The sequence below is a fragment of the Argiope bruennichi genome, chromosome 3 (genome assembly GCF_947563725.1).
Source record: "Argiope bruennichi chromosome 3, qqArgBrue1.1, whole genome shotgun sequence".
Lineage (NCBI taxonomy): Eukaryota > Metazoa > Arthropoda > Arachnida > Araneae > Araneidae > Argiope > Argiope bruennichi.
Window position 1 is genome coordinate 35,038,148 of NC_079153.1, and position 20,858 is coordinate 35,059,005.

The 20,858-nt window shown below is 27.4% G+C and overlaps 1 protein-coding gene across 1 annotated transcript; it reads left to right on the forward strand.

Annotated features, from left to right (window-relative positions):
• The first annotated feature begins 599 nt into the window (after window positions 1–599).
• On the forward strand, window positions 600–20,503 carry LOC129964065 (forkhead box protein C1-A-like). The gene is made up of 2 exons (XM_056078737.1): window positions 600–3,150; window positions 18,776–20,503. Exons 1-2 carry the CDS (start codon window positions 2,852–2,854, stop codon window positions 19,719–19,721), a joined length of 1,245 nt encoding a protein of 414 aa, XP_055934712.1. The 5' UTR covers window positions 600–2,851; the 3' UTR covers window positions 19,722–20,503.
• The last annotated feature ends 355 nt before the right edge of the window (window positions 20,504–20,858 follow it).

Below are 20,858 nucleotides of genomic sequence, written 5' to 3' on the forward strand. Positions count from 1 at the left end.
AAATTAATAATTGAAATATAAGAATGAAAATGCATAACGATCTATTGTAGCTTATAAAAAGAGCACAAAACGAATAAAACAAAAATTCTCTCATTATACGAAAAATAAACTTTCAAAACTGAAATATAAAAGATAAACATAAACTCTTTTATTTAAACAATTATAAAAGCAAAATATCGAATCGTCAACCGAAAAATAAATGTAGCTAAGTATTTTCAATTAAATGAAAGGGAACAAATAAAAAAAATATATCGTTAGTTCATTAATATGCAAGCCTAAAATAAATAAATGTTTTGATAGTTGGATTGTCTAAGTCCTCGAAATGCGCAAAGAAAAAAAATCAGAAAAGAAAAGAGCAAATATATATATATATATATATATGAAGAGAAGTCGAGCGAAGAAATGATTATTTTGCATCCCATCAACGAGGTGTCAAAATTAAGAAAGGATAAAAATAAAAAAAAGCAATAACCAGCCAAATATAGGAACCCCAAGCAGTTGAAAAAAGACAAACAAACCATCTCTCTCGGCCTGGGTGGGCCACCGGATAATGAGCCGTTAGGTTTTATAAATAAAACCCCTCGCATTTCCTCGCACGCTGATTGGTCGCAGCCGGTGGTCGTCATAGCAACGAGAGTGTTTAATTGACGTGTGTGGGCCGGACGGACAATACACACTTCTTGGTCGAAATTGTTTGTTCTTTCTGGCACCCATTTATACTCTCATCAAAAAGTCCACTCTGACCCTAACCAAACATCCCAGATGACATAACATTCAACAAAAATTCTTAGGCCCCTCCCTCCTCAACATCCAATAAAGTAGAAGCGAGAAGTTGTTAAAAAAGAAGGAAAAACAACGGGGAGGGAGTGAAAGAAAAAGCAGAAAGAAAAAAAAAGAAGGCAAAGAAATAACAGTTGCGAGAAAAGATAGAGAAAGGTCGTACATTTAAACGAGAGCGTTTAAACGCCTAGCGCAGTTAGCAAAGATAAGAACTCCTGTCTCTCCTCTGTTGTAGCTCGGGCAGTATTACTCCTTGAACGTTATGAGCAGACACTTGCCTCTTGTTTCTACACGTGGTTGGAAGCGATAGCAACGGGCACCTCACTAATCGGACCAATTATCATCTTCTCATTGCTGTATTTGCTCATTTCGAATTGGCTGGTCAATCACTGTTAAACGTGTTGGATTTTTTTTAAAATTCAAATGAATTTTGCTATGGACGATTCTATCATATCGCCGAAACAGCACATTTTTATATTTATTATCTAGTTCTGATATGCATTAGATGTATAAAAAGTGGATTTTAATGAAGGTAGTGTCCAAGAAGATGATTATTATGTCTTAGAATTTTTCTCTATAAATACTGGTGCGGAGAAATTTTATCACGAAAAAAATTGTTTAAGGATTATGAGTGTCGATTTATTCAAGTGAAAAATTAGATATAAACTCTGTTTATACAAAAAAAAAAAGTTGTGATGAGTTTCAGAACTGTATTTATATAGTCATTGTTATCATCTACCAGCAACAATCCACGTGTTGATATAATCGTGAGCGAGAGAAACTACATCGCAAAGAAAAGAGGTAATCATTACTTCAACAAACACTTATCTCCTGAAAATAGATAACGTGAATTGGGTTCTTATCGGCGATATAATTACGACAAAAATCATTGGTCTTAATAACAGTGGAGAAACTATCGTTCTCAGCTGTATCGAAACCATTTCTTCTTCACGATCGGGACTTTTTTTTCTTGAGGCTAACATCGCCGGAAAAATCCGATTTGGTGCTACCACAGTGCGCTCTTCCCAGCGAAATAGAATATAAACAATACCGGACTCTATAGCTTTATACTGTCTGTTCTCTTGCGGGAAAACCTGGACCTAACCAGCTGTCCGGCTCTATCCGCGGACCTGAACAAGAACTCCAGGTTTGCCTGAAGCGCCCGAGAAAATTTTTCCTATTTTTTTTTCCCTACTCTATCCTCTATCCAATCAAAATGTGATTGATATGTTTTTGTAACAAAGCCCACCCACCCCAGCCTTCGTGCGAAAGGAAACAGACTGAAGTTGTCCTTACAACTCAAAAGGTTTATTTTACTCCAGTGTCCGCCTTCTGTTGAATCTCAAAATACTAGAGGGACTCCTTCCCCCCGAGGGTATACGTAGATCTCCCGTTCCTCCCCCCCCCCCCCCTTTTGTTCTCTCTTGGTGTTGTTCTGACTGCCAGAGAGAAAAGATCACTTGGTAATTTCACAGCTCAACAAAGATTTCGAGAGTTACCGTGGATGAAGCGATGTGTGAAACTGTCGAGGGGAGATTGTGTGACCGTATATAAACTGAGATCTTTTCGGCAGTCTTCAAAATAAATTTCGGTGTCAAGCCACCTGTTTCTGCAGAATCTGTGGTGCTTCAAAGAGACTTATCTCTAAAACTGGACAAAATTACATCTAATGTTGATGCACTACTTATTATTCTTTATGAAAATTAATTACTCTTAATTAGACATTGATAAAAACAACAGACATTACTCTACAGTGTGGACCGATTACGCTGCATAACGGGGGTGTTAAAAACTGAAAAAGTGAACACCATCGCATTTAAAATTTGTTACATTCTTTATGAAAATTAATTGAGAGTAATTGAACATTATCAAAAACTGCTGAACTGCTAATCAAGAACTGATAACACTAAAGAACTAGTTGTGAAAGACTACCAAACTGGTATGTGTCATGCATTTTATCAATCGGATTCTTGCATAATCATTTCTTATACTGCCGTCATTAAGAAAGCCGCGGAGGTTTCAGTATCAGAAGATTTGTGTGCATCCATGTGGACAGTACCCATATAAGACTATGGCCAACCGATATTTTCCGATTTTTGCTGATCCAAGAAGTTTCGTCTATTCTCCTACGATGTTGTACGGGCACAGGACTGCCGATGGTGTGATAGGGGGATTCCGGCACCTATCCGGTTACGATATGGGTCGCGTGCTTGCACCCTCGCAGTCGAACTCGACCCACGAGGGGGGCCGGCCCGACCCTCCGCCACAGAAGCCGCCTTACTCCTACATCGCTCTTATCGCCATGGCAATCAGGAGCACCCCTGACAACAAAATAACACTTGACGGCATTTACAAGTTCATCATGGACAGGTAAGTGCCCCCCTCCCTACTACATTTATTTCATTTTGGTTCTTTGCTTCCGTTATTATTTTGGCAAAAAATAATGCATTAGTTTGTTTTTAGATGCATAAAAGAATTTAAATGTTTGATTCAATCGGATTTAAAGTGTGTATTTAAAATGCAAAGCAGTGAAAATTAAATTATTTTTAAAAATAAAAACAATTTATGAAATAGTTTGGATTCTGAAATATTATTTCATATCAGAAACTAATCCTAATTTTATTAAAATTAATTAAATAGTAAAGTTTTTATTTTAGTTTAAAGTTTACAGAATTTTTGTTTTTAGATGATTGCTTATTTTGGAGAAATTAAAAGTTTTTGAGTGAATTAAAATTTTGAAATTTTTAGACCTTCATTTTAAAAAAAATGTAATTGAAATTAGCTTGATTGATTTTTTCAAATATTTGGCGAAAAAAAATATTATCAGGAGTTTTTTTGTTTTGTTTATTTGTTTGTTTGATTTTGCATGAAAATAATTACATTTTTTAAAATTATTCTTTTTAAATGGATATAAAAACACAGGAAAACTTTAAAATATTAAGAAAGATTTTTTATGTTACTACTGATTAGTTTTGATTAAGATAGAAGAATAGAATTCCTCAGTAAAAATTTTATGTCTTAAAAATTAGAACTTTATAATATCCCTGATGCAGTTTTTATATGCCTTAAAAATTAGAACTTTATAATATCCCTAATGCAGTTTTTATATGCCTTAAAAATTAGAACTTTATAATATCCCTGATGCAGTTTTTATATGTCTTAAAAATTAGAACTTTATAATATCCCTGATGCAGTTTTTATATATTTCTTACTCGGAATGACATTACTGATTTTTAATAGTTTTATTTATTTCGCACTAAGGGAAAGTTTTTATTTCCAATCATGAGAACAGATGTTTTGATTTTTTTTTTTTTTGAAATCAATATAATGATAAAATACTGAAAACTCATAAGTTAGAAAATTCAGGATTCATTAAGAAATTTACATATAAATAGACCTCTCTTTCTTTTTTTCATAAACTAATACTAATCTTGTTTTTTAAATAAAAAACATGTAATGTTTTAAACAGAATTGAGGGGGGAAAAGTCTGTTTTTAGAATATCTGGAATTTATTGTTGTTATTCTCAGGCTTTGATTTTCTGGGAAAAAACAATTTGCATTTTATTTACTGTTTCATTTTACTTAATAAATATCCCAGAGCATTTTTTTATGCAATTCCTAACTTTTGTGTTTCCTTATAACATTTTTTAAAAGTTGAATAATTATTTTAGTGGTTTTTTTCGCCTTGAACATTCTATTTACGTCTAATAGCTGTTAATCAGTATATTTTAAGATATTTCTGCTGCTAATGGATTTAATAGTGAAGGATAAAGGACTCGTTTAACAATATAATTTATTATTGTAATTTCTATATGAGAATTTTCGTTTGTAACTAATAATTTTGGTTCGTCACTAAAATATAATTAGTATCTACTATGAATTTCAAAAAATTTAGAAATAGAAATATGTTTATTCGTAGTTTAATCAAATTTAATTTCATTACTATTAATCATTTTATATGACTTCATTAGTTCATTAAGAACACTATCCTAAAATTTGAAACTCGCCTTATTTCTCCTCGAAAAAAATTCGACAATTTGAACCAAATTGTCGAATTGGTCGAAAAGCATAAAAGCGCTTTGAATTCTCTAAAATGAAAGTAATTTAAAAATTGGAACAAACGAATATAAGATTTCCTTTGTCGATTGTGTTCACAAATGCAAAATTAAAAAATATTGAATCGTTTTATTTTATTTTATATTAAATCGAACCATACCAATATAATTTTAAACTCAACATTATATATATATATATTCCACTGGCTGAGTAGAAAAATTGCCAAAAATAAATGCAAGAGATAAGATAATCCATCCTAACTTTAAAGCCATTTTATATCTATAAGATCTTTAGCAGTTTTCGTTATCTATTACTTTTTTTTCTTTACTTTTATGAAAGAATTCATTCAATGAAATTAATATCCTTCTTTTAGTGAGATATATATCGATTTTTCAATTGTTTATACTTGTTCACTATTTTTAAGTTGTTAAAAATTTTAAAAAATTGATATTGCGTAGATTTTGGAGTTTTAGAATCATTTTTATTGTGTCTTAAAATGACGAATTAGAAAATAGAATGATAAGTAAATAAAATTTCATCAGAAATGCTTTGAAGTTTTTATAGGTCATTTTTTATCTAATAAAACGAACTTAACGACTGAATCATTTTACATGGTTTCAGAGCTTTAAGTCGGCTTTAAAAAATAAATTATATCTTTTTGATATTATTTTATTGATAAAATTCATTTTCTTTTATATTTATTTTATAATTTTATTTGGATGGTTATTTTATTTGGTTATTTTTAAATGGATGTATTTTAACTTGAATTTCAATTTCCGATTCTGAAGAAATTTTTTTAACGAAATTCCTTAATTAAGAATTATTTAAGAAGTATATTTATACTTGTATAAAACCTTCTGTGTTTTTAAAATTCCTTGAACTACAAGTATTTAAGTGCAATGCATAAATTTTGGATTAAACATGGCAGAATGTTCAAATATCATCGCTCTAATTAATATATTAAAATTATGATCCAAACAATAAATATTTTTGGCATTAGCAACGTTTTGACGTAATCTGAAAGTAGTGGATTTTCGTAATAAATATTTCTTGTCTATCAAATGCATTTAGTTGTAGCTTTTTATTATAGAATAGTCAGTCAAGGGTTAATTTCATCTACTTATCTGTCATAATGAATTTGAAGTTAAGCAGAATATTTGAAATAAATGTTTTTTAGATGTTTAATTTTTAGTTGATATTGATAATTTTAAGATTTAAGATTTTGATTTTATCTTCACAGTCGAGTCTCATAATCGATATTAGATAAAATATCTTAAAACTATGTTTAAGTTTTAAAGTATGTTTAAATGTTATAAAATGATTAATTTTTATTGACTTCGTTAAATATCATTTTGGATTTTGATTCCACCTAATAATCGAGCATCATGATAAATTCGGACTGATTGTTAAAATAATTAATTTTTTTTTATCGATTTTGTCTCTAGAATGTGCATTTAAGGTTTTGATTTCATCTGCATATCCGAAAAGCGTAATAAATTCGGAAAAAGGCAGGATCCGCAAAACTAAAATATAGCCATAACCAAAAGAATTATAAAATATTTAATTTTGATTGCAGAATATCCATTTAAGGTTTCGATTTCACCTACATAATCAAATATCATTATTACCATTGAATTGATAGTTAGCGATTTTTAGTTTCAAACTAGTATTGTAAAACATAAATTTTTGGAAGCTTCAGACTCTTCAGAAATTTTTATAATATGCCTTTAGTATATAGTTTAATATAGAAATCAAGCTCTAAAAATTTCCAATTCACTTCACCTCAATTTTTAATGATCATGTGGGAAATTAAAATACGAAAAGTAAATAATTTGTGGAAGCCTTGAAAAAGAAAATTTGCATTCCATTTTTTGCGCACTAACATTTGAATGCCATGAAATTTGATATCTATAAATTTGAAATTAGTAACTAATATGTAAATAGTTCGTAATTGACAATTATCTGCAAACGATTTCTATCACTAGTCATGTATACGGTGACTTATTTCTTTTAAATGTATCTCTAACTGATTTTAGTAAGTCACTAATATACAGAAATGATTATGATGAGTTTAGTTTAAGCACATCGTAATCGTCTGAATAAATAAAATAAGCAATGTGCGATTTTATCAGCTTCCTTTAACGATATATGAATTTGGTTTCGTCTTCATATATTTATATATATAAAATTTCATAATCACTAATTAACTAATACATTTTAATTATTTTTCAGATTTTATCTTATAAGTAACGAATATATTTCCGAAAGTCCCCTAAAAGTTTAATATGTTTTATGGAACTTTATTAACACTAATTAAATAAAACTAAATTATTTATTAGCTGTTTTAAAATGATACAATCCGTGCTATCTTTAAAGTTTATCTGCATTACTATAAGAATTGCAATAAGTTTTACTGGCAAAAAAAAAAAAAAAAATTCTTGTAACGGCTTAAAAGCATTTTGCTGCGAACTTGAATTGGTTCGCTAAATTTTAAACACCGCTTTTTCATAAAATTTGCATAGAAATAAAAATTTACAAATTTCCTAGAAATACTGCTTATTTCAAACATTTTATATAAAAATTTGGCTTATACAACCAGCATAAGTGTCGATATAAATTCCACTAAATAGAAAACTGTTAAAATATAAATTTAAAAAGAAGAAAGAAATCCTTATTTTCTTTATATTTCAATTCAGAGAATTTTAATTGAATCTAAAATCGCAAAACTAATATTATAATTTGTTTTGCCAACTATTTCATGATAATAATTTCATCATTATTTTAGATTTAAGTGGATTTTCTATTTAGTAATATTTTGCAATAACTTGAGATGACCTAAAATGAAACAGAAAACATCATTACAAAATACAATGATTTCGTAATAAATGCTGACAAAATACATAAGAATTTTTCATAAAAATTTCTTATTAGTTAATGATTTAACTATTTAACTATCCAATTGTCTACTAAAAATTTTTATTTCATTTTTAGCATTCTAATTTTAGCTATTAATTAGTGTAATTAAGGAATTCCTAAATATTATAACTGGATAAATTATCTGCAGTTAAAATTTTTGTAATAATTAAACACATTTTTTGAGCATTTAAATTTCAATTTTGATTTAGTTTTAAAATTATTACTTTAGAGAAACAGCAAAAGAGAAATTTTTTAATGTATTTTTTTTAAAAGAGCGGGTACTTTCGCACTATTCAATAAAAAGAACAAGGACAAAGTTCTCAAAATTCTAAAGTGAAACTAAATTGTCCTTATAAACATTCATTGATAACAATGATTTTTTTTTATATTGAAGTTTTCAAAAAATTGACAATAAAAGTTGCATCAATCTTTTGTATCCTTCTCACAGAATAAAAATTTTTCCTTTAAAAGTTAATTTTTGTAACAAAAAACGATATTTTAATATAGTAAAAAGATTAAATATAAAATAAGAAGTCTTAAAAAAATTTTATATTGTAAAAAAGAATAATTTTTTAATGAAAAATGCATGGTTTTATTAGCATTTTTATTCGTTTTCTTATCGAACATTATAATTTTTAAAAAATACAGTAAAGCACTTATTTATACGTAAAATCGGATAACGAGGCATTCGTGAATAAAGATTTTCACACTTAATCACCATACTGACCAAAAAAAAAAACAAAAAAACAAGAGTATGGGAAAATGCTTTTGAAAAACTATACTTTTTAATTGGACTTATGAAGTAATTATGATATAATAAAACTTAGATTTTTGTTGTGGAGTCTACATCTGTAATCATGATATAATAAACATAAAACTTCTGTTTTTACAAATTGCTGCTTTACTTTTTTCACAATAAATAAAATAATTGGGAATTTGTTTTGATAATTGTTATTAAAACACTTTTTAAAAAATATATGGTTGAAATTTTTAAGAAAGAAAAAAGGTAAGGAATTTTTTAAAGTTTACTGTGCATCAAATATTGGAAATCTGAAAATGACTTTAATAGTATTTCAAAAAAATAAATAAAATAAAAGCATCTAATGTAAAAAGAACACTTTGTATCAAAAATTTGAAGGGAAAAAACTTTCTGAAGTTTTATAATTAAATTTGAAAATGAACACTCTTTCATCTTAAAGTAGGAGGAGAAATTTTGCAGAAATTAAGATACAATACAAATACGAAATAATGAATATAACAGTTATTTATTTCGGAAAATTAATGAATTTAATTTGCGACCCCAGAATTTGTAAAAGTTTATAAAACGAACATTTATCTTAAAATGAAGCTTTCAAAAATTAAAAACTAAGTAAAAATTAATTTCCTGAAGAAAAAAAAATTCTCAATAAAAATTAGCTTGATTTTTCTTGTATAAAAATAAAATCAATAATTTAAATAACCTTTTAACTATACGGATCATTTATTTTTCTTCAGTCATTTTACAAAAGTGATTAGGAATATAAACAGATTCTATTAAACCTGTGGTTTCTTTCTTTCACAAACATTATGAAATAAGCCCCTTGGAAATTTCTGATATATATTTCTTTCTCTTTTTCTCATAAATGAAATATGTTTACCATATTTACATGACATCATTGTTGGGTCAGATATTTCCGGATGCTATAAGTTTGCCATCAGAAATAAACAGTTATAAACAAATGTCAATGTCACTCCAAGTATATCTCGACACGCATTGAGAAGATACGTGCAAAGGCTTTGTAACAAGTACAAACAATAAATATTTATTTCCCCATATCAGGCACGTAGGTTTGGAAAACTATATTGCAAATATCTGCAATCTCGATATGAGAAGATATTCCTGGAACAGTTCCGTAACGTATTTGTAAAGCGAAAAAAAAAAAAAAAATGCACCGAAGTGGATATCATTGTAGTTTACACATTCTTTTTCTTATCTGTAAGGGCTTAACTAAATTCACATTGTGTACCGAGTAACGGCATTACTATTTACTTTGAAACAATTCGCAATTCCCGAATGAGAAATTTCTTGGAAATTTATGAACCATTTCCTGTTTCGTAGCGAACTCGATTCAAAGAATTCGCCAGTTAGTGATAAAAAGCTACTGCAGGACGGACGGGCTTTCTAATAATTATAAACACATCGTCTGTTTGAAAATAAAACAATGCATATACAATTTAAAAGTCAACAGGATAAAATGTTTAGAACTGTTTAATGATGGGACTTAACTGGATACTTAATAAGTTGTTTAATACGCAAAACAAGATTATGGAAGTTAAAAGCAGAAATAATAAACGTTAATGGAAGTTAAAAACTGAAATAATATTGTTAAAAGCTGCATTCAGTTATTCATTGTGTTTTAGGTGAAAAAAAAATTACAATAGAAGTGAAGAGTTGTTGAATTTTAGGTTGAAATTCTAGGTATTAATTAAATGAATATATCTTAGATTTCCGGAATATTGTTAGCTTCGGCTTTGTTTAACATTAAATAAACATACAAAAAAGTTGAAGGAAATTTGTTTCTCCTGAGCTTCATTGGAAAAAAGTATCATTTCACTTTTGTAAAAGTTATTTTAATTATGTTTAAAATTGCTGAATAGAGCAAGAAATAAACAATTAAATTAAGCAAGAGCAATAATTTTTAAAAAAATTAATGATTCTTAGAAACTTTATTTGACTTTTGTTAGGAATGGATGCCAAGAATTGAATGGAATTATTTGAGTAGAAACCAGCAACAACTTTTTTTAAATTTTGAATTCACTATTGTTTGTCAGATTGTAAACCATATCTACGGATTAAAAAATCCTAGCTAAACTGATTTTTATTAGAAGTTTCGTATAATTGATCTGTTTACCTTATTTAGCTGGAGTTTTAGGTTGAAATTCTAAGTATTAATTGAATGAATATATCTTAGATTTCTGGAATATTGTTAACATAAGCTTTGTTTAAAATTAAATAAGCATGCAAAAAAGTTGTTGAAGGAAATTTGTTTGCCCAATGTTTCATTGAATTTAATTATGCTTTAAAATACTGAATGGAGCAAGAAATAAAACAATTAAATCAAACAAGAGCGATAATTTTGTAGAAATTAATGATTCTTAGAAACTTTTTTATTTGACTTTTGTTATAAATGGATGTCAAGAATAATTGAATGGAATTATTTGAGTAGAAACCATCAACTTTTTTTTATTTTGAATTTACTATTGTTAATCGGATTATAAACTATATCTACTCATTAAAAAATCCCATCTTAACTGATTAAATTTGTTATTAAAAGACAAGTATAATTGATAAGTTTAACCACATTAAGCTAGATATATTGTTAGGAAATATACATTTGTAAAACAATTATCTGGATCTTGTGGATCTGGAGTTGATTGTTATAAATTATATTTAAATGCGTAGGTAATCTTTATTGTAAAAATAACCAATAGTAGCGATTAGAAGAATATACCAAAATATTTTTTCACGCGCGATCTCTTTTCTTATATATAAATAATATACGACTGCATTTTATTGGCATACATGTAGAAATATACTATAAACATTCCTGTGTATACAATGTTTAATATAAAATAATTAGGTAAATTCAATTTAATTAAAGTGATTAGATGACTCGATGACCGTTGCCGATTTTACTTATTTAAAACCGACAAATTCATGTTTCATGCTTACTCAGAATTAAAAGAAATAAATTAAAAGAAAGCTAGATTTAATTTTTAAAAGTTAGTTTAAAATTTATTTTATATAAAGTGAAGTGAGAGAGAATTCTAATTTTTTATCGTCCATGGAGATTGGTCTTCCTATACAGATAAGAAAAATGTGGTGTTGTTTCAATAAAATAACTTATTAAACAATTAGTAACAGAACGTTAAATCAGATTAACATAGTATCCACAATAACACCAACTGATAATTCATTATACTGACAAAACTTACTTAAAATGTCTATATTAACAGGTTCGACGTGCTCCAGATAATTATGAATTATAAATGCAAACAATTTAAATAAGATTATACTTAAATAATTAAAAATAAATCTAATTTATTTATATGCTTATAAATCTTGAGTATATCAAACCAGTTCAAATTACCAGATGATATGTTCCCCTTTCCCCTAAAAAAAGATAAAATATCATTTGCAGTCTGTAATAAGTAATTTTTACAGTCATTTTAAATTTCAATAAATTTGAAACTACACATTACAACTGTCGCCACAGCTAAACATTCCTTTTCATACAAGAATTTAATAATACATAGCCGTCTAGAATTTTAACCTAAAAGTTAGTCTTTTTTTTTTTTTTTTTACATATCCGCTGAATATGTCTAAAATTCTGCATACGAGTTTAAATATTGCCGCACATCTTGATAATGTTTATAAAAATCTTTTACCCAATTGTGCTTATTTTTAAAGTCAATTACGTCAAGGATAATGAAATGAATCAATTATCATCAGAGATCTTTTTATCACTCAACAATATGGAGTCAAATCACCAACCAACCTTTACTTCGTTTTTTAAATATCAAATTGTTGATTTAAAAAATTAAATATAAAAACAATGTTATCTTGAAAATTAAATGTAAAAAAGTGTCGATATGACAGATGAAAAGTATAATTCCATTCTTTCATAATTTATTTGGCGGGGGGGGGGGCTTAGTAGTACTTTCTCAAAGGTTAGATGTGGAAATTTAGTGACTCCCTAGGTTTGTAGAGTTATCATGTGCTTCAAAAAATGCTCATTTTTTGGAATAGTGAACGCATTTCGGCACCAATGTGTGATCAGATTTCCCGTGAACTGAGATATCACTATTTTGACTCTTTATAAGTATACTGTTCAAATTAAAGAAATAATTAGCTTGAGTTCATTTTAAAAAATTAACTGGCTAATGTAAACTTGCCTTCTAACTGTAACTGTACTTAGAATGTATTAAATAAGGTCACTGTAATATGACTAATGTGGATGAATCAGCTTGCAGAAAAAGAATTATAACAAAATATATTGACGATGTTTCTTTATCTCTTTCAATTTTTTTCTTTTCTTTCTTTTTGGTAACATATAACTATGTTTGTTTCTGAATTAATTTAATTTAATTTTCTGCTTTAGTCCGTTACGCCTTAACAACTTGCCGGATTATTGAAAATCAGATAATACCGTTATTTTGAATTGAGGCATTCACTTGTCACTTCTAAACTAAATTTGAATTATGTTTACAGAAAAAGATTTCTTTGATTATATTTGATTATGCTATTAATGTAAAATATATTTCAGAACCACATATTGTTCATTACAGTACAGAATTGAATAATGTACATATCATTATTTGAATATATGATGGCACGAATCTTGTAAGCCGATTAATTATTTTGTAATTCGCATTATATATGAGATGGATTTTAGAACCCGCCAACCCAAGATTCCAAAGCCGAGAGAATGACGCTAGGCCATAGTTAATCCTAAGTTATTTCAGAATAATTCGGTTATGAATAGTTCGTCAAAAATATTTCTATATTTCTTAAAATTATGACAAAAAAAACTACAAATGATAGGTAGAAAATAGATAAAGCTACAGTTAAATATTTTAATAGACAATTGAAAAATAAAATTTAAAAATCAAGCTTTGCCTGAATCGTTACTGCAAATACTTTTAAAATTGAAGAACATGAATTGTAATTTTTAGTTGAATTATCCGCTTTTGGCGATCAGTTTGTTCGATCTAAGTAATGGTTTTCTACTCTTTGTACTTATTAAATTTATATAAACTTTTATTTTATTTAAAATTTCACTTTTTAATTTGATAAGACTGATAAATACTAATTTAATAAACTGAGTTTACCATAAATTATTGTAAGTGCACTGTATAGATTGCAGCTACTACGAAATAAAAACAGAAAAGTAAATTTTTAATCGAATCTTATGTCCAAGAGAACAATTATTTATCTTAATTTTTAATATTGGGAACAGCACGTAATTCAATAATTTGATGAAAGAATGAAATTAATTAGAATTAAAACATAACAATAAAAACATTGTTACTACTTAAGTAGTTATTTATTTTTTAAAAAAACTGAAAGTATATATAAAACTTATGTGGGAACGAAAGTAGGATCATTAATATGGTATTTTTTTAAATTTTTAGATTATGCAAAAATTATTCCTGTAAAGTAATATTCACGGAAGATATTGATTAAATTCAAAAATTTGTTTACTTTTTAATTAATTGCGGTTTCTCTTTTTTTTTTATCTTAAGAGCACAACTTCTAAATTTCACAAAAGACTCGAAGATCAGGATAAAACTAGTTTTATATAAAAGATATACATAAATATGATTCATTATATATCTAGAAAGATTGAAAATCTCTTGAATCCTCAATGTCAAGCTACAATTGCAGACTAGACTTTATAGATCATCTGTAATAAACCTGGATTTTGACTATATTCGTTATAAAATGATTCCGAATCGTCAAGTGTTTTATTTAAATATTTTTACTAAATAATTTTAAAAAGTTTCTTTAGCAAAATATTGAGCAAAACACGCTTGTGGGAGCAGTATTATCTATGGTAAAGCAGATAAATATTCCAAATAACTCGGATAATTCCAATTTACGATATTTCCTCTTTTTGCATATACTGTGTGCCTTTAGTTGAAATTCAGTAATTGTCTTTTAATGTGATATTGTTTATTTTTGGAACTATTAAATCTTTTTACAAATAAGTTCCACTGAACGCAGAGTCAGCATATTACACATCTTTTTCGTTTTTCAAGGGACTTGAGGAATAGGCGTGTAAACTGAGAGAAAGTATTAATAAACGGGAAACCTGTATCCTTAAAAGTTTTGAAGGAATCAACAAAAGTAGCAAATGGAAAAATGTTTGAGACAGAAAGTAAATTTAAGACAGAAAAAATATACTGTCGAAATATTAAAATAGCAGATTTCGGTTAATCGAATTATATCATGATAGTTAATTTCCTTGAATTAGGAAACACACTGTCTACTGTATATTAATGCAAAATAATGGATAACATTTTAATAAAAATGTTGTTTCGAATAACTTTAATTTAGACAAAATATAATAGTTATCATATCCATGCTCGAAATTTTTACCGAGACTTTATAATGAATAAAAATAATGGATAACATTTTAATAAATATGTAGTTTCAAATAACTGTAATTTAGACAAAATACAATAGTTATCATATCCATGCTAGTAATTTTTACCGAGACTTTATAATGAATAAAAATAATGGATAACATTTTAATAAAAATGTTGTTTCGAATAACTGTAATTTAGACAAAATATAATAGTTATCATATCCATGCTCGTAATTTTTACCGAGACTTTATAATGAATAAAAATAATGGACAACATTTTAATAAATAGGTAGTTTCAAATAACTGTAATTTAGACAAAATACAATAGCTATCATATCCATGCTCGGAATTTTTTCCGAAACACTATTATGAATAAAAATTTCATAAAACAACTAACAGAAGCCAGAGAAAATATTTCATGAATTACCTTTTATTTTTTTATGGAAATCAGATGACTTGCAATGAATAAATTATTTTTCAAAAATAGTAGTTTTTTCCTTGTTATTCTTTATGCGCACTTGTTTAATTAATTTGAAATCGTAGTAACGTTATATCTCTGTTAAGTGATATACAGCTTGATTTTCTCCCCCTCTTCTTTTATTCTTATGAAACAGAATCATTTTCCAAACTAAAATATTAGGCAATAATAATCACAAGAAATTTAAAATACATCCAAATTTACGTTAAACCTTTTTGCTTTTCATTTATTTACATTCATAAGTGAAACTGATAAATAAATTTATCCTCCATATTTTCTCCATATTTTTATTTAGTCCAAAAAATTGCTTATTAATGCGAAAAATAATTTATAAAATGAGCATAAATTACAAATAAAAACTTTTTTTTTCATATTTGAAACGAATGTTTAGAATGGCATATATATTTATCAAAATTGATCTTAATATTTTATAAACATATTTCGTTTATTCCCAAAGGTCAATTAAAACTTGTTTATATTTTTGAAGATAGGCGATAATTGACATCAATAATTACAAGATTTGTTTAACTTCTTCCCACTAACTTTGACTTGATGATCTTCATTTCACATTAAGTATTTTCTTTCCTCTTCTTATCGTGTTTCTTGTTGAATTTATGCTGAAACGACAAAAAAGAGTTTTTATCTGTAAATACATCTTAAAAGTTAAGGTTACATATGTACTTCGTAGTGATAATTTAATGTAGAAAGATTTTAGTTTAATTTTTATCAATTGCGACTCCATATTGTCATGAATTTATTTTGTGATATGAAAATAGGGAAATGGAACAGAACAATGGATTAGTTGATAATAAACGAATAAATAAATAAATAAATGAAATTTAAGGTTTACTAAATTCTATCAATCGAACTTGTATCTTATATGGTGTTAATATGACGGATATTAAAGCTGAAAATTATTTTATGAACCCAAAATTCATTTGCATGACTTTTCCAATTAATTTGCTTTTACATATATACTCTACTTATAATAAAGATGAATGTATGTGTGTTTGTGCTGTATAGGGCCGCCCGTTTTACTTAGAACTACCAAACTTTGACATACGTACTTAGGAAGATGAGAATAAACTCCTTGGAACGAGTTTTTAGAATTTAAATCGATTAATAATCAAAACAAAGTTTTGGCGTTTTTTTTCCCCAGATAACTTCCGCAAATGAAGCAGAACACAAATTATTTTTATTTCATCTTAAAATTTAAGCAATTATCTTTTGTAATTATATCAGGTTTTTTTAGTGCAGTTCTTTTTTATTTTTAATTATTTTTAGAAAATATTTTAAATGTATTTTACTATAATACATGTAATTGTTGGCGAGCAATTCAAAACGTTTTCATTGTTGCTACTGGTATTTCATCTTTTTTTCATTGTTAATGATTAAGGTATGAAAATTCTCAACAATTTTTTTTTTCTTGTGTAGGTTTCAACATGAGGGTGCTTTTAATAATATTGCCGGAATTTATTGTACTTACAATTAAAGTTTAATTTCAAAATGAAGAAATGGGGAAAAGTTTTTAAAGTGCACCCATTTTTAAATATTGTTGATCTTTTCTATGATATATTTGGATGTATAAAATTACGGATGGAAAATTAGGGAACTGCATTGACAATGAAATCAACAATGTAAGATTTCTAAAATAGAATAAGTTAATATGGCTATCAAAATTTGAAATCTAAAAATATTTTGTTGAGAAAACCATTAAGGTAAAATGACACAAAATATTTAATTGAAATTTTTAACTACCAGTTAATATTTCCGAAGAAAATTGTGGTTAAAGGAGGCTAGTAAAGAATATGATAAAAGTTCTGTCTTTGTTTCCTTGGTCCCAAAATCAATGTTTGGGTTAACTTTGACAGTCTTCTAGTTACACGTCATAGTAGTTCATAATGAGCAAAAATAGTTTTTTAAAATCTAATTGAAAACTTTTTTTTTTGAAAATGTGCTTGTCATTATTTTTTCTTATGCCATAGGAGGAAAATTTTAAAATGTATTTGAACTACATTTGGAACATAATACTTTTATAATAGTATGCAGTTTTCATAATTACTAAACGAACATAATATTTTTCCGTTTCTTTGAATTCAAACGCAAAACAATAAGCGAAATTTGTTTCGGAGATATAAAATGTATTAAATAAGTTGAGTTTTATTATGAAAACTGATAATGTTGCAAGCAGTTAGAATGAGAAATTCAACAAAATCTTATTTTTGGTTCACAATTATAATCGTTTGCAACATTTATTCTGATATTTATTTTTAAGAATTCATCCTATTTTAATGTTTAAATATAGGATATTTGTTATGAATAAAAAATTAAATATATATATCGGGTGAATTTATGTCACTTGTTTTTAATGAATCATTGAGCATTTATTTTTTTTCAACTTGGATCTTTTTTTTAGTTAGTAGTATGGTTTTTATTTCACAATATCATCAGCTTAATAATAAAAGCTTGTTCGCTTAAGTTTTAATTATTTTTTATTCTAGTATTATTTTAAAGCATATTATCAGCAATTGTATGCATATGAAAATATAAAATGATTTTTGTTCGGGAAAAATTGGAAGATTTACAACAGTAAAGGAAACTCGTATCAGCTTTCCTTATTTCTTTTAATATTCACAATCTTACCATGCGATTCGCTTAAGATTTAGTTATTTCCTGATTCTACCATTATTTTAAACTGTACTATCAGTAATTGTAGAAAAATGTAAAATGATTTTCTGTTCAACGAAAGTTGAAGTACATGAAACTCATGTCAGCTTTCTTTGTTTTTTTTAATATTCACTCTTATCATACGATTCGCTTACGTTTTAGTTATTTTCTGATTCTAGCATTATTTTAAAGCAGATTATCAGTAATTGTATGAATATGAATATATAAAAGAATTTTTTTGTTTGACGAAAGTTGAAAGATCTACAACGGTTCGCTCAAGCTTTAATTACTTTCTAATTCTACCATTATTTTAAACTATATTATAAGTAATTGTAGAAAAATGTAAAATTATTTTCCGTTCGGCAAAAATTGAAGATTTACAACGGTAAATGAAATTCATGTCAGCTTTTCTTATTTTTTTAATATTCACAATTTTACCATGTGATTAGGCTAAGTTTTAATTATTTCTGAATCTATCATTATTTTAAACTATATTATCTTGTAGAAAAATGTAAAATGATTTTCTGCTCGGGAAAAAAGATTTATAACAATAGAAGAAACTCCTATCAACTTTTCTTAATTTTTAATATGATTGATATTGAAAAGGATAATAATAGCAATCTTTATTTTATATTAGTTTCACTTTAAAAATATATTTTTACCTGAATATTTCTTTTTGATTCATTAATTAAAATGATTATGTGTTATTATTTAATATTAAAACTAAAGGTGTTTATTTCTCTTTCAGATTTCCATATTATCATGATAACAAACAAGGATGGCAGAATTCCATTCGGCACAATCTGAGCCTGAATGATTGTTTCATCAAGGTACCCAGAGAAAAGGGCAAGCCTGGAAAGGGCAGCTACTGGACTCTTAAAAATAACGGCGAAGAGATGTTCGAAAATGGGAACTTCAGACGCCGGAAACGGCGCACCAAATTATCCACTTCAAAGTCTAGCAATGAAAATCCCAATTCCAATTTATCTGATTCAATCATAAACAAAACAAGCAGTATGGACTCAGCTGCGAAGTCTGAAAAGCGATCATCCACCAAATGCACGACCAAGCCACCAGAACCTTTAACTTGCAGACCAGGAGTGATAGTCACACAAGCTTCGACTAAATGTAAAAATTTAAATTCTGATGACACAGACTGCCCATCGACCAACAAAATGATTTCCAGAGACAAATCTACCTCTCCGTTGACACCTAAAGCTGCAAATTTTGCAATCGAAAGACTGATTGGTAACTCTTCACCAGAAGACAACGGAAAGCGAACTAGTTCACCAGAGGAACACGAATCTGTGAAGGATTTAGAATTCACAAGACCTGTCGTCGCAAGTGACGGGTCATCTAGTCTAATATCGCCATTGTGTCAGCAGTTGATGCTACTGAACAAGGACAAATATCTCACCAATCATTTGAGCCCGGCTGTCACATCCCAAGCATCATTACTATACTCCCACATAAACTTGTTCAACAGCAAAGTAATCCCATCTTATCCGAACTCGCTAGGCCTAACTTGGCCTCAGATTTCAGTTCTTAATGGAATGACTGATGCTGCGAATAACCACACACAAGGTTCATTCATTCCTTCTTGGTTCAATTTCCCACCTATGACAAAAGCCATATGGAGCGGATCGTCGTCAGGTCGCTATTCTCCCGCCGATGCCGGTAGATGGCGCGAGTGATTTAAGTTATGCATTTATGTCGATTTTTTTTTTTTTAATTGACTGAAAAACTCGTGTTGTCTTTTGAATGATCTGATCATGTTGGCGCTTGTGTATGTATCAGTCAGTGGGCGATATTATGAAACTGATAGTCGTCTGGAGATCAAGTTTAGTTGTTTCATACCATCTGCGCTCAGTGTAGATCTTAATTTGAGATGAGATGAATGTTCTTTTTTATAAATCCACGAAAATATCTAGAAGAGTAAATGAATAGTTAATTATTTTAGAATAATTATTGTAACTGTATTTAAGTTTTATTGATGAATTTTACGAATTGGAGTATAAAAACATATTAAGTTGAAATTACAAATTTAGTAATTTTTAATAGCATGTCAACAAATTTAGATATTATTTGGCAACAATTTTTAAAATGAAACTGTGAATGATTACTTTGAAATTGATTACTGTGTATATTACTGTTAATTATAAGCTGATTACTGTGAATTCTACTACTGTACAAAAATTGATAGTTGGAGTTCATGTAAGAAAAGTGTTTTAAATTGACAAAATGTTTCTTTTAAAGCATTTAAAATGAATGTGTATCATTGTTAATCTTAAAATCTTTTCTTATTGTGTGCGTTTCAACAACATTTTATTACATGATATTAAAAAAATAGATGATTACTCTAAATTATTTACATTCGAATAAATAAATGTTACAATAAGTAAAATACATGAAAATAGTATATTAAATTAATTTCTTCATTAATGAATAGTAAATTAGTACTTACTTCAAATGCCATTAAAAGTAATAAGATATTAGTTAAAGGTTTTTTAAAAAGTAACTTTTTCATGAAAAATATTATAGGATTGAATGTTTTGCCAGTCATGAATTTAAATATAAAATGATTAACTTTAACACTTTATAGCTTTAACTTTAAAATGCTTAATTGATCATTTGAATGTGAAAATATGAACATTAAATTTTTGGTCGATCTTTATTTTCATACCATTGTCCTTTAGCAATCATAAGTGCAATATTTTATTTTGTATATTTTAGAATTTCATTTGCATGTGTGAACATTTATTTACATCAATAAAAAGTTTCATGCATTATTTGTGTTTCTTTTTATTCCTTTTTGTTGTATTTTATCTAAA

Coding starts and splice junctions, on each gene's coding strand:
- LOC129964065 (XM_056078737.1), top strand. CDS start 2,852: ATGGCCAACCGATATTTTCCGATTTTTGCTGATCCAAGAAGTTTCGTC. Junction 3,151..18,775: donor TACAAGTTCATCATGGACAG/GTAAGTGCCCCC, acceptor TTTCTCTTTCAG/ATTTCCATATTATCATGATA.